We start from the raw sequence: 12,706 nt of genomic DNA, 5'->3' as shown, positions 1-12,706 counted from the left end.
AAAATCTAAGCTTTTGTTGAGATGTAGATGATCCCAGACTGATTCCGTTTTAATTCATTTAAAGGAGTTTGATAGTATTCGTTTTATTATGTTAATGCTTAACTAAAGATCCATGAGTATTGATAATGATTTTGTTATGTTTATGTAATTGAGTGCATGATTTGTGAGTAGGTCAGATTATGTATCTTGTATGACATTGTTTATTAACTTGTCCAAGCTGAAAAACTGAGTTAGGAGTATCGTCAATTGTGACTAGTGGAGTGTTACACTGGGTTAAACATAGTATAATTAATATTAATATTTTTGATTGATCCAATAACTTGGAACAATTTGAGAAGTCACCACTAACCCTAAGACTGATCATAACTGTTAAGTTATTACATAATATGAACAAATAAACTGAGTCTAAGAAAGCTATCCTTGGTGGTAGATAACTTAGAATCATAGGGTTAATGATATTAGCATTTAGTTAATCGCTTTAGGAATCGGTGAATATCTATTAAATTCCATTGCACTTGAATAAACTAAACATATTCATGAGGATATTCGAATTCTAAATGAACGTACTTTTATTTATCTGTTTAGCAATTTTTAGTATTTTGCTTAATATAATTATTTATTTTTGTTAGAGTTTCTCTTAGTTGATACATCCTACTCCCTTTAAGTTCGACACCCTTACTTACTTTAACTAATAATATAATCTGATCAAGTACACTGCCTGGTGCTGATAGTCAAGTTTAGTTTGTTAGGAACTATAAATTTAAAAGTAAAAGATTTGTATTTAGAATTAAGTTTAATTTATTAGACTATTTTCCGCACATCAATACCAAGGAGGTAGTCGCAGGACATGGAGTTCCAGTTTCAGTGGTTTCCGACCGAGGCATTCATTTTACTTCTAGGTTTTGGAAGAAGTTCCATGAGGAGGTGAGTACTCGGTTGCAATTCATCACCGCCAACCACTCGCAGAGCGATGGATAAAGTGAGTGATCCATTCAGACTCTTGAGGACATGCTTAGCGCATGTATGTTATATTTTGGTGGGAGCTGAGATACATATCTTCTTTTTGTTGAGTTTTTTTAAAAGAACAACTATCATGCAAGTATTAATATGCCTTCTTTTGAGTTCCTTTATGAGAGGAAATATCGGACCCCGATTTGCTAGCGTGAGGTTAGCCAGAGAATTATGAGGAACACTGAGGTAGTGCTCAAGACTACTAAGATGATCCAACATATACGTGAGAGGTTGCAGACCGCTCAAAGTAGATAAAAAGTTATGCATATCGACATAGATTTGATCTTGATTTTCAAGTTGGAGATTATGTGCTTCTAAAGGTGTCACCTAGGAGGGTGTCATCCGGTTCTGAAAGCAGGGCCAATTAAGACCCAAATACATTGTTCTGGTCAAAGTAGTTGTTCGTGTGGGCAAGGTTGCCTACCGTTTGGATTTGCTGGAGGAGCTTAGTTAGATCCATAACACCTTTCATGTTTCCTAGTTGTGGAAGAGTTTAGTCGATGAGTCTCCGTTGATTCCATTGGATGATACCCACGTTGATGAGCATCTAAATTATGTTGAGCGAATGATTGTGGTCTTAGAAATGAACACGAATACCTTGCGCAACAAGGTGGTAGTTTTTGGTTAAGGTGCAATGGCAGGACCGAAAGGGTTCTGAGTGGACTTGGGAACCTGAGTAGGAGATGAGGGAGAATTACCCCAAGCTATTTACTATAGTGGATTTCTCAAAGGAATCCTGATTCAAGTGAGGGAGAATTGTAACATTCAAAAACCAAGTATAAGTCTTAGGCTTTGCAATGTTGTGATTTGGGGATTTCCCGTCGTCATGACATGGGACACATCATTTAATGAAGACGACATGGTGGAGGCTAGGGTTCAAAACCCTAAATCTCAAGCCTTAGGCCCTTTTTAAAGGATGTGACGGTTAATGTTTCCTCCCAACCTCAACCTCCATTGCCTTCTAGAGTAGAACACAAAACCCTAATCTCCTCTTGTTCATTTTGAGCTCATTTTTCTTTCTTGGTGTCCATTGAAGGAAGAAGAAGTTCACTTGTTGTAGAAGGAACCATCTAGCAAGAACAAGTAGCCCCCTTGAGCAACTTTTAGAGTATTGTAAGTCTTCAAGGCTCAATCTTTGTGGTTCATTCCCTGTAGATATTGAGTTCAAGCAAGTTTGGTTCATTTGATGAGTTTTGAGTGAGTGTTTGTAATAAATTTTGCAACTTTATTGCTCACCGAGGTCCCAAGAGTGTTATATGTTTCAGATCTGGACTGACAAGTTGTTTTGGTTCCATGCATGGGGTTTTGACCCCATTTCTCACCATTTTAACCTAGTTTGTTGAAGTACATGCCTTTTCCATGAATGTCCATAAATTTATGATTTTTATGGACCATAAGGGTGCCATGAAGCTTTTTAGAAAGTATTAGGAACGGAGTTGACGGATTAAGAAGCCTTGTATGTTATTCATGTTTAAGAACAAAGGGATCAACTCCATTTTGTTGCAATAGAAAGTGAAGAAAACATTTGGCATTTAAATTCAAATTGTGGTAGATAGGGAGGTGGAATGGTTCTACCAACTGATGAAAATGAATAAGTATATGATGATAGGAAAGACTTGGATATGATAAACGATAAAATCTTTGACTCTAGTGGTGATCAAGAAATTCCAAGGAAAAGAATGCTTGAGAAGATGAAGGAACCTAAGCATTTTTCTCTTAGTGAGGTACATGACAAAAAATTCCCTTAGTCAATCTTTAAAGGATAAAAGGATATAAATGAAAAAGGTCAAACAATGTTCTATACAAACTAGGGGACCTACATGTAGTAAAAATGACAAAAATAATTATAGTAACTGGTAGAGGTGTGATTCATGACCTAGCAACAAATTCTCTTTTTCATTAGTTGTAGTAATATTTTAGAGGGTACACTTGGAAATTTAAAAAAAAAATTGGTTTTCGTTGAACCCTAAAGTGTCAAAGATTTAATGAAGAGGAGTCGATGGTGAAGACATTTATGTCAAAACATGTCTGCCTTCAAACTCGACATGTCAAGGCTTGTACTTCAAACTTATTAGCAAACCAAAATTTTCAACAAGTTGAATCAAACCCAAGCATCACAATTAGATAATTTCATGATGAATTACAAAAAAAGGTTTGAATTGGGCATTTCAAGGACGAAGGTTTGTAGAGTGAGAAGTCAAGCATTTGATTTTGTTAATGGTTATTATTGGAAAGAACATGGCCTTCTTGGGGACTACATATTAAAGATTCAGTTGAGCAACCCAAGAACCACTGTGAATCTGGAACTTGAGAATCAACAAAATGTGAATATTCTTACTAGGTAGTTCAAAAGGATCTATGTTTTTTTGCTGCATTGAGTAATCAATTTATGATGTTGACTTATATATGAAGAGAAATGCATAAAATATTATTTTACAATCCAAGTAAGGTGTTTAAATCAAGACTAATTAATGGGAGGGATAATCCTAGTATCACATGCTTGGAGTATATAGGCATTTATTTGATGAAAAGACTTGCCACTATCCAAAAGGCCATTCATAAGTTAGATGTACAATTGACACCAACAACCATAAAGTTTGTTGAGGAATTTAAGACTGAAACAAGGCACTATAGGACCATATATGCATGGAATGGGAAGTACCATGTATAAGCATTTAAATGTTCAATCTATGGTTAATATGGTGACAAATCATATAGTTGTATGAAATGGAAAATTACTAGAATGCCATGTAAACATGTTGTTACAGTGATATGTGACATTATAGAGAATGACCAATCTGTTGCTAGTGATCATTGAGTGGATCCTTATTATTAGATACAAACATGGAAGGTCGTATACAAATTCAAGATTAAACCCATAAATGGAAGATATGTATAACTTAAGTGAAATTGGTATAAGGTGTTTCTCTCCCTCATTGAGGTCAAGGGTTTAAGTCTTATCTGGGACATAAGTGAAATTAGGAGTAGACTAGATTTGTATTCTAAAAAACATGTATCTTAATTCTAATTTCCTAACATCCATTACTGCTCATAAGCATCACAAACAAGTATTGTCACGTAACCTTGGGTTTGTAGTTAAAACAAGAACTTTTAATGTGCATTATAAACTCACTTGTTTTATGATAGGTTGGAAGACCAAAAAAAGAAGATAGTGAGGGAAGATGATTAACCAAGTAACAAAGGGAGTAAGTAGTCAAGAAGTTTTACGACAATAACATGTAGCAAATGTCACAATACGGGGTATAAATCAAGAAGATGTACATTCCAAGGAGGTCCCTCTAATACTTCATATATTGTTGGTCAGAAGGGTCTAGGTCCAAGGAAGGTTGGTCATAGGGGTGTTGGTTCTAATAGTGAAAGTGCAAGGGTTAATGATTCTAAGGTGGAGGTATAAGGGGTCTTGGTTATTAGGATTCAGGTTTTAGGGTTATTTGTAGATGGTTTATTTTTTCACGGGGTAGTGGTGTAACTGGTTCAGGAGGTTTAGGGAGTGGTGGTACAGCTGAGTCAAGAGGTTCATGGGTGGTTAGGTAACTTTCTAATGTATGGTGTCTATTGATATGATATATGTTGAACGTTGTTGTGATATGTCTACGGCTTAACTCGTCTATTTGAAGGATGGAATGAAGGGCCTGAGAATCACAACAAAGAAAACAAGATCGTCAGTCGTTGTCTGGGAGGCAGTCATGGAACGAGGCTCCAACGATCAAGTCAGTTGGTCTCTTAGAGAAAAGGTGAAAAGTGATAGGTCAGGGTTTAAAGGAGGCGTTTTTTCGATCCATTCTCTTGGAGGAGAAGGGACCTTTTATACATGTGGTTAGGGGGACAGATCCCTGTCAGTATCTTCTATCTTTTCAGGTTTGGCAGGGACAAATGGCATTCGATTGGTAGATCGTGCTTCGTGAGTGGTTGTTTACTATTAGTGCAGGTTTGCCAGGAGTGGCGCCCTGAGCGCTACACCTGTTGCTTTGGGAGGCAATTGTTACTATTTTGTCTTAGCGCTAACCTTGGTGCTTGGGCGCCAAGGAACGAATATGGGATCGCGAGGGCGAGGGTACGGATTTAGGAATACGTCGCCCGTTGCCCAAACCGTCTATTACGGTTCCATTATGTTTGACGTATTCTTGGTGGGATACGTTATCAAACACTGATATCTTTTGTTATGATTTATGTTAACCAACGATATCTTTTGTTAGGCTTTGGGGAGTGTACGACATATAGCTCGTCATTTAACTCGGCAACCATGGCATACACCGTCCCCCGACGGCGGCATGTCGAGCAAACATGGATCAAACGACATTGTAGTGTTGAGAGAGAGAGAGGGAGGGAGGGAGGGAGAGAGAGAGAGAGAGAGAGAGAGAGAAGCTCTAGGCCATTTTTTAATTTTTTTTTCTAATTTTACCAACTTGACCCATCCCTAAAAATGGCATACTATTTATATTGTGTGACAAAATTGACATAACAAGTTTGTGGTTTCAAAGATGATGTGTCAATGACATGATATACACTTATGGTTCGTTGACCATTACTTTCTTTTGACAAGGCTTGAATGGAAAATAATGTAATAAAAAAATATTGTTCAACTTAAAGTAATGTAAAGACATTTTGTTGATTTTTATAGTATATCCAAATTGTGCTCTATTGTTGTATGAAATTATTTTCATTTCCTTTGTTTTATGAGTTTAGCTTATAATATAGTTTTCCAGTCATTTGGTAAGACTTAAATTACAAATACTAAATTTACATGCATTACATTTGATCATTTGGCAACATGTACTCTAATTACAAGCATACTTTTGGTATTTCACTTTTTATTGTAATTGCATAGTCATGGCATACAACGTTGCTTTCTTTCCTTCATTGACTATTTTTCTTTGAAATTTGAATTTTGCATCAGAAACTCAACAACATTGTACATTGTATTTCATTAACATATTACCAAAACATTACATCATGTTCATGCATTTCAACAAAAAATTGCAAACCAAAACAAAATACCTAATACAACTTATTTATATGTGAAAGATAATGTACATGAAGCTTGTTGATGGACCTTAACAACCCATATACGAGCAAGACTAGAACTTTCGATCTGGATTCTTTGATGTTCATTAAGTGACGTTCAGGATGATCATATCCAGATAAACCATATTTTTCTAGGGCGGAAACGACAAATGTCAAAATTGGAGCCGTTGGGTATGCAAAAGAAGAAAAGCTTACCTATATGTAACCCACGGAAAGAGAAATCATTTAGGACAAAAAATTTAGAAATCACATAAATGAAATTAATACAAATCAAAAACTTAGAATAAAATTATAATATTCGCTGACCATTTTTTAAATTTAGTTATCTGAAAATGAAAGTCTTTATGTTTGAGAATGGTTTACAAAATGAAAATTATTTAAAAGAAGCGTATATATTCTTGGCTGTTTGCAAACCATGCAGATTGCCACCTGTAGACAAAGACAAAATGTTGTGATATTTTTTGAGAAATAAAGAAAGTAGAAGGACTAGAAAATAAATATAAAATGAAAGTGGACGAGATGCTGACCATTGTCCTCTCAATTCAACAGTCACCACCTCCTCTCTCTCTCTCTCTCTCTCTCTCTCCCTGCCTTAATTTCATCAGTTTTCCAACTGAAAACAAGGGTTTTGCAGACACCATGGATACGGAGAAGGAGCGAGATCGCCATGTTTACATCGCTAGAATTGCAGAGCAAGCCGAGAGATACGACGGTAATTATATGTACTCTCTTCCTTACTCTGCTATTTGCTTCATATAACCCCATGATTTTCAGTTTTGCTGGTAAATTGCACAATGGAATACCAGCGGATTTTTCTAGTTTAAGTTTCGAGGTGATTGTTAGTCGATTCAGATTGCAAATCCGTGTGTTCGTTTGTAGTTTTGTTTTTTGTGCTTTATGATCACTTTTAACCTCTTGTACTTCCATTTTTTATGAAGATTCCTTGGGGCTTTTTTCGTCAGATTCGAATTTTACGCATCTGTGAACTTAATTCACTGTTGATTTCCATGTTTCTGTACTATAACGATCACAAATCGAGAATTATGCACCTTCTGATTTCGGTTCCATTTGAGTTGTGGCTCGATTCTGTCTATGAGAACAATGCTGATTACATATCTACATCGATGTTTTGTTTGAATTCGTCATATAGCGACATTGATTCTAATATAATCGTATCTATTTTTACACTAGATCAATGTTATTTACACATTTTTTTCAAAAGCCTGTGTATATGAGTAGATGAGAGAATCAAAACTTGATCGACATTGATGTTCTCACACTTTCTGAAATTTCCTTGTTTAATGTCTCAGAGATGGTTGAAGCAATGAAATCCATTGCAAAACTGGATGTGGAACTGAGTTTGGAGGAAAGAAACCTGTTGTCTGTTGGATACAAAAATGTGATTGGATCAAGAAGAGTTGCATGGAGGATACTATCATCTATTGAGAACAGGGAAGAAGGCAAAGGCCATGAACAAAATGTGAAAAAGATAAAAGATTACATGAAGAAAGTGGAAGATGAACTTGCAGTTATATGCAATGACATACTTGCAACAATCGATCACCATTTGCTTCCATCAACAAAATCTGGAGAATCTGCTGTCTTCTATCATAAAATGTGAATATCACAAATACTTTGCTAATTGACCTTTGTGATTTTATTTTTTTAAAAAAAGTTTAATATTATCAGGAAGGGTGATTACTTTCGTTACTTGGCTGAATTTAAAATAAGTGGAGATCATAAGGAGGTTAAAGATCAGTCTCTGAAAGCTTATGAGGTTATTTCATTTCTTCCCATTACTTTTATTTTATTTATTCATTGTACTTTAAAAATAAAATGCTATAATAAATAAATTAATGAAAGTATGTTGCTATTTCTTGAAGGCTGCAACAGCTATTGCTGCATCTGACCTGGCACCTACTCATCCAATCAGACTTGGTTTGGCTTTGAATTTCTCAGTTTTCTACTATGAGATATTAAACTCCCCTGAAAGGTTTAATCAATCTGTCATTAGTGATTAGTCATTTACCAATTTCTATTATAAATATAGTTTTATTTAACAAATTATTTTTAAACCAATCAGGGCATGCCACATGGCCAAACAAGCATTTGATGAAGCTATATCTGAACTTGATAACATAGATGAAGAATCTTACAAGGATAGCACTCTGATTTTGCAACTGATTAAGGATAATCTCACTCTTTGGACCTCAAATATTTCAGAGGAGGGAGGTAAACCAATATATATATATATATATATATATATATATATATATATAAGTTTCTCACTTTTTATAATTTTTCATAGGAGCTGGTGAACCTCAAGGGAGATAAGAATTAGCATCCGTCTGAGCAAATAAAGCAGCTTTTATGGTTCTTTCTTTCTTTTTTTTTCTTTTTTTTTAAATCCATGTTATGAAATTTCAATGTCTCAAGATTCTTATGTTAGATTTTTGTTGAATCTTTGGTATATACATATAGCTTGTATGTTTGTCACTTAGTTCCAGTTCGATGCATGGTAAACACAGTAAAAAAACACACAGTTCTAGTTCAATGGTAAACACAGTAAAGTTCAAAAAATATGGTTGTCTATTGTCTAATCATTATATTCTACTTCTAGCGAGATGAATAATAGTTTTTCACTTGATAATAATAAATACTTTTGGATTACATGAATTAATTTCGAGTTACAAGAGTTAAAAAAGTTCAAAACTTTGAAGGATTGGAGAGTGGAGACCTGGTCAGTTTGCTCATGTTTTTACTGCGGGGGTAAGATGGTAAAATTAGCATGGCCGTTGGCGGCGGTTGTGGTGGTGGTGGTGGTTGGTGGTGGTGGTGGAAGAGGGGGGATTGGAGGGAGTAGGAAGGACTTTAGGTGTTTGTAAAATTCTTTAGGTTTTTCTACAATGTAAGCGTGCCCTGTATTCTTTATCACCACCATATCTGCATTATCACCCAAATGCCTGCATTTTTTATAGAATATAATATATATTAGTCATTTCTCTCTCTCTCCTTTGACTTCAAAAGTCAAACACACACACTGAAAGTCAAACCTTTTTAATCTATAACCCAACTCCAAGGGAAAAACTTGATCTTTATCGCCCCATATAATCATTGTTGGTTGGGGTATTTTGGGAATTTCGGAAAGTTTACGGTCTTTGCATAGAGCATGAATGAGCTCCTTTTTCTCCTCTACGTGTTCTTTGTTCATCTCCTATATATACAACAATTTATGTTATGTGAAAAAAGGCTAAAATAATAATCATTTTTTTTTACTTTCCACAAAATAATCATTTTTTTTTTACTTTCCACAAACAACTATAAATTTAACTGTGAGGCGCCAAACATACCATCAATTGTTATAATGACACTTGTTATATATCAAATAAGGTTGAAATATTGGCAATTAATGTAAGGAGTTTAATTTAATTTAATTTAATTTTGTTTAACGAGAATTCTAAAATAATAATTCAAAAAGTGACCATAACATTTTGTTATGAGGTAGAGATCAAAAGAAGAAAAGTATGGTGCACCATACTCTATTATCACTATTTAGTATGTAAATAGTAATGAATCATAAATGTAGCATTTAACTCTCTTTTTTCAATTATATGCCCATCTATATCTATAGTTTTTATATAAATTCGATTTTTGCATAAATTCATTACATAATGGAAAAAAAACATATTTGGTATTTTGTGGCTAATAGCTCTTATTCTTCAGCGAAAGTATATGTTTGTTCCAAAACATGCAATGAAAATGACTTTTTATTATCAATTTATGTAAACATGTTCCATTATGTTGCCAAATATTACCAATTTTTACATATATCTTAATTGAAAAGAAAACCATGTTATTGTTTAAAATTGACAAAAAAAAAAAAAAAAAAAAAAAAAAAGAAGTTCAAAACTGAAACGTAAATTGAAGATAAGTCTACCACGTTGAATAAATGAGACATAGGCCAAACGAGTTGAAAGACGTCTAAAATATATTCAAATGTCTGAGTATTGTTTTGATTATATATAAACTATATAATCATATTGTATATATTAACTATTGTTATATCATTGAGAAAAAAATACGAAAAAAAAACAACCATAGGCATTTCCAAGTACTTTTGTATATGGTCGTGATTAATTGATAATTAAATAATATATATTTTCTGAGTAAAATTGTTGCATTATTTAGGCTAAAATAGTTATTAGTAAGATTTTTAGTTATTTATTAAAAAATTTAGTTAAAAAAAAACACATAATTATACAAGGAATGAATGGAAGTGAAAAAGAGTGGAAATAGCGAAAACTTACGTCGATGAAGTCTACAAGTATACAGTTGGGAGTCTTCACCGGCGGCTTCACAAAAGTAAACCGCATCAACTCCTTCATCTTCTCCGGCGTCTGCGGCAGCAATATATCCGCCGCCTCCTCCAAAGTCTTCACCGGAAACAGCCCTTCCGCCAAATCCTTCTCCTCCAAACACACTCCGGCACAACATATCACCACCCTCTCCACCGCCTCCTTAAACTCCGCCGCCAGACTATACGCCACAAACCCACCGTAACTCAGCCCCACCACCCTCATTCTCTTCACCGAGTTCGCCTCCATGACTCGGTACACACACTGAGCCTGAAACGACTCAGATCGTTCCCGGCGAGTCGTATACGAGTCGCCGAAGAACACCAAATCCGGCACGTAGACATTGAAGTGGTGAACGAATCGAGGGATGATATCCGGCCCCCACTGCCACATGGCGTTAGCTCCCAATCCATGGAGTAATAGCAAATCGGGTCGGGTTTCTTTTCGGGTTTTGGGTACCCAGCAATGAATGGAGGTGCCGTCGCCGAGGTCGGTGACGGTTGATCGGAGACCGGAGCTGGAGAAGGTTGATCGGAGGCACCAGTTTCTGGAGGCCGTGATACTAAAGCATTTTGTCGTCATGGCTGAAAGGATTACACAGAGTTGAGGTGTTTTGAGTGTGTGTGTATTTAACTACTTTATGTTAAATAAACAGAAAAAGTAAGTAGGTCAAATTGATTGATGTTTTTAAATCATATTCTGCATGGTATTTATTATTTTTAAAATATCTTTGACTGAAATGGTACTAATTTTACTGACATAACATGCATACTACAGCTAAATAATATTAATGATGCAATCATCAAAAAATATGTATTCATTTAAATAAATATATCTAGATGTATTTATCAGTTATAGTGTTTATTACGTCAATATTTAAAGTGTGTGGGATCAATGCATCCACATATTACATAGCCATTGCCTTGCCAATTGTCATCATGTAGGCCTCGAGCAAAGTGATAAATTAAATTGATACATAAAGTTCATAAATTAATATATAAAAAATTTAAATAAAGAAATATGTTATAGAATTTTAGAAATTATTTTTTTTAAATTATATGAAGTATTTTTATATTTATATTTAAATATTTTATAGGTGTTATTATTATTATTATTTTGAATGACAACCCATTATAATAATTGAAACTTATGTGATTTGATGGTGAGTTTTAAAATGTTTTATACTAAGTGATCATTTATAGACCATCTTATGATCCTTAAGTATTAAAATATTAAGTAAATTAACAATATCTTAATCAAATATTAAAAAAATTGCTAATTGTTTTTTTGAAAAATGATCAATGTCCTTGGAATGGATCGTCTCGGACTAAAAGGTTTTTGTTTTAGCAAACTAACAAATTATGGTCTGTAATTTTGGATTTTGAAAAAAAAAAATCTGATATTTCAAATAAAAGTATGAAATCTAAAGAATAGTTATGTAATTTCGAAAAATACATTTTTTTTTTGTTAAAATCTACCAAAAAAATGAAGAAACATAATAAAAAAAAAGTTTATAAGATACAAGAGTTTAAAATTAGATATTCATTTGAAAAATGGTGATACACTTCAAAATGAAAATTTTAGACATAAATGGATTGAGTTTTTCTTTAATGAAACTAAGTCCGTCTTTTAATGGTTGCAAAAGTTTTTTTGAAAAATTTCAGAAGTAGTAGTGTCAAATGAATATGTAATGGACAAGTATTTATAGGAGTAAAAAAATAATAATAATAATAGAGTTTCTAAAAAATTGTCTAAACCGGAAGATTAGTTGTTAAAACATCAATCAACATGCATCCTGGGTTCGAGCTCTTTAATTTATAGGACAAACTTAGTCTTCATAGGGATTTTCAGAAAAAAAAAAAATTGTTCATACGTAACATCATAATAGTTAATTTAAGGGAATCTAACTCTCGATATTTATTATACAACAAATTTAAAGGAACATTCTGGAACTCAAGCTGAACACACGTTATAATTTCATTCAAATCAAAAAGCAAACGACTTACTATTCACAGAAAAATTTGGTCTCCCTTTATCTTGTTGGTGGAAATCTTTCTTTATCTAGTCTGTACGAGTGATGATCACACAAATCAGGTGGCATGTGCATTGAATTGATGTCATTTATCTTTTTGTGTAAGAATTTATCTTGAAAATTAATGCGATTCCAAAGTTGTTGATCTATTTTAAACTCTTTTTGTGAGTTATTTTTAAATGGCTCTACTTATGAAGCCTTTTAGAGTTAGGTTTCTTGATAGTAACACATCCAAACAATTTTGTAAACATTCGAATATGTA

General features: G+C 33.8%; 2 protein-coding genes across 3 annotated transcripts; one reads left to right on the top strand and one right to left on the bottom strand.

Moving 5' to 3' along the window:
* Window positions 1-6,580: 6,580 nt before the first annotated feature.
* On the top strand, window positions 6,581-8,557 carry LOC145057430 (14-3-3 protein 7-like). The gene is made up of 6 exons (XM_079005275.1): window positions 6,581-6,769; window positions 7,368-7,674; window positions 7,747-7,834; window positions 7,941-8,050; window positions 8,141-8,289; window positions 8,366-8,557. The coding sequence occupies exons 1-6, from the start codon at window positions 6,697-6,699 to the stop codon at window positions 8,389-8,391; spliced, it is 753 nt and encodes a 250-aa protein (XP_078861401.1). The 5' UTR covers window positions 6,581-6,696; the 3' UTR covers window positions 8,392-8,557.
* LOC145057428 (uncharacterized) lies at window positions 7,836-11,073 on the bottom strand. Of its 2 annotated transcripts, XM_079005273.1 has the most exons (4): window positions 10,365-11,073; window positions 9,111-9,271; window positions 8,795-9,020; window positions 7,836-8,043 (listed from the first exon to the last, which is right to left on the bottom strand). In XM_079005273.1, exons 1-3 carry the CDS (start codon window positions 10,992-10,994, stop codon window positions 8,816-8,818), a joined length of 996 nt encoding a protein of 331 aa, XP_078861399.1. In that variant the 5' UTR covers window positions 10,995-11,073; the 3' UTR covers window positions 7,836-8,043; window positions 8,795-8,815. The 2 variants fall into 2 exon arrangements, with proteins under 2 accessions (XP_078861399.1, XP_078861397.1); XM_079005271.1 differs by lacking the exon at window positions 7,836-8,043 and having other exon boundaries at window positions 8,683-9,020.
* Window positions 11,074-12,706: the final 1,633 nt, after the last annotated feature.

The sequence above is a fragment of the Lactuca serriola genome, chromosome 6 (assembly GCF_051521515.1).
Source record: "Lactuca serriola cultivar US96UC23 chromosome 6, Lser_US96UC23_V15, whole genome shotgun sequence".
NCBI classification, from domain to species: Eukaryota; Viridiplantae; Streptophyta; class Magnoliopsida; order Asterales; family Asteraceae; genus Lactuca; species Lactuca serriola.
Note: the sequence above shows the minus strand (reverse complement) of the source record. Positions and strands in the feature narration are given on the sequence as shown.

Coding starts and splice junctions, on each gene's coding strand:
- LOC145057430 (XM_079005275.1), top strand. CDS start 6,697: ATGGATACGGAGAAGGAGCGAGATCGCCATGTTTACATCGCTAGAATT. Junction 6,770..7,367: donor GCAAGCCGAGAGATACGACG/GTAATTATATGT, acceptor TTAATGTCTCAG/AGATGGTTGAAGCAATGAAA. Junction 7,835..7,940: donor AGTCTCTGAAAGCTTATGAG/GTTATTTCATTT, acceptor TATTTCTTGAAG/GCTGCAACAGCTATTGCTGC.
- LOC145057428 (XM_079005273.1), bottom strand. CDS start 10,994: ATGACGACAAAATGCTTTAGTATCACGGCCTCCAGAAACTGGTGCCTC. Junction 9,272..10,364: donor TACTTGTAGACTTCATCGAC/GTAAGTTTTCGC, acceptor TTGTATATATAG/GAGATGAACAAAGAACACGT. Junction 9,021..9,110: donor TTGGGTTATAGATTAAAAAG/GTTTGACTTTCA, acceptor TAAAAAATGCAG/GCATTTGGGTGATAATGCAG.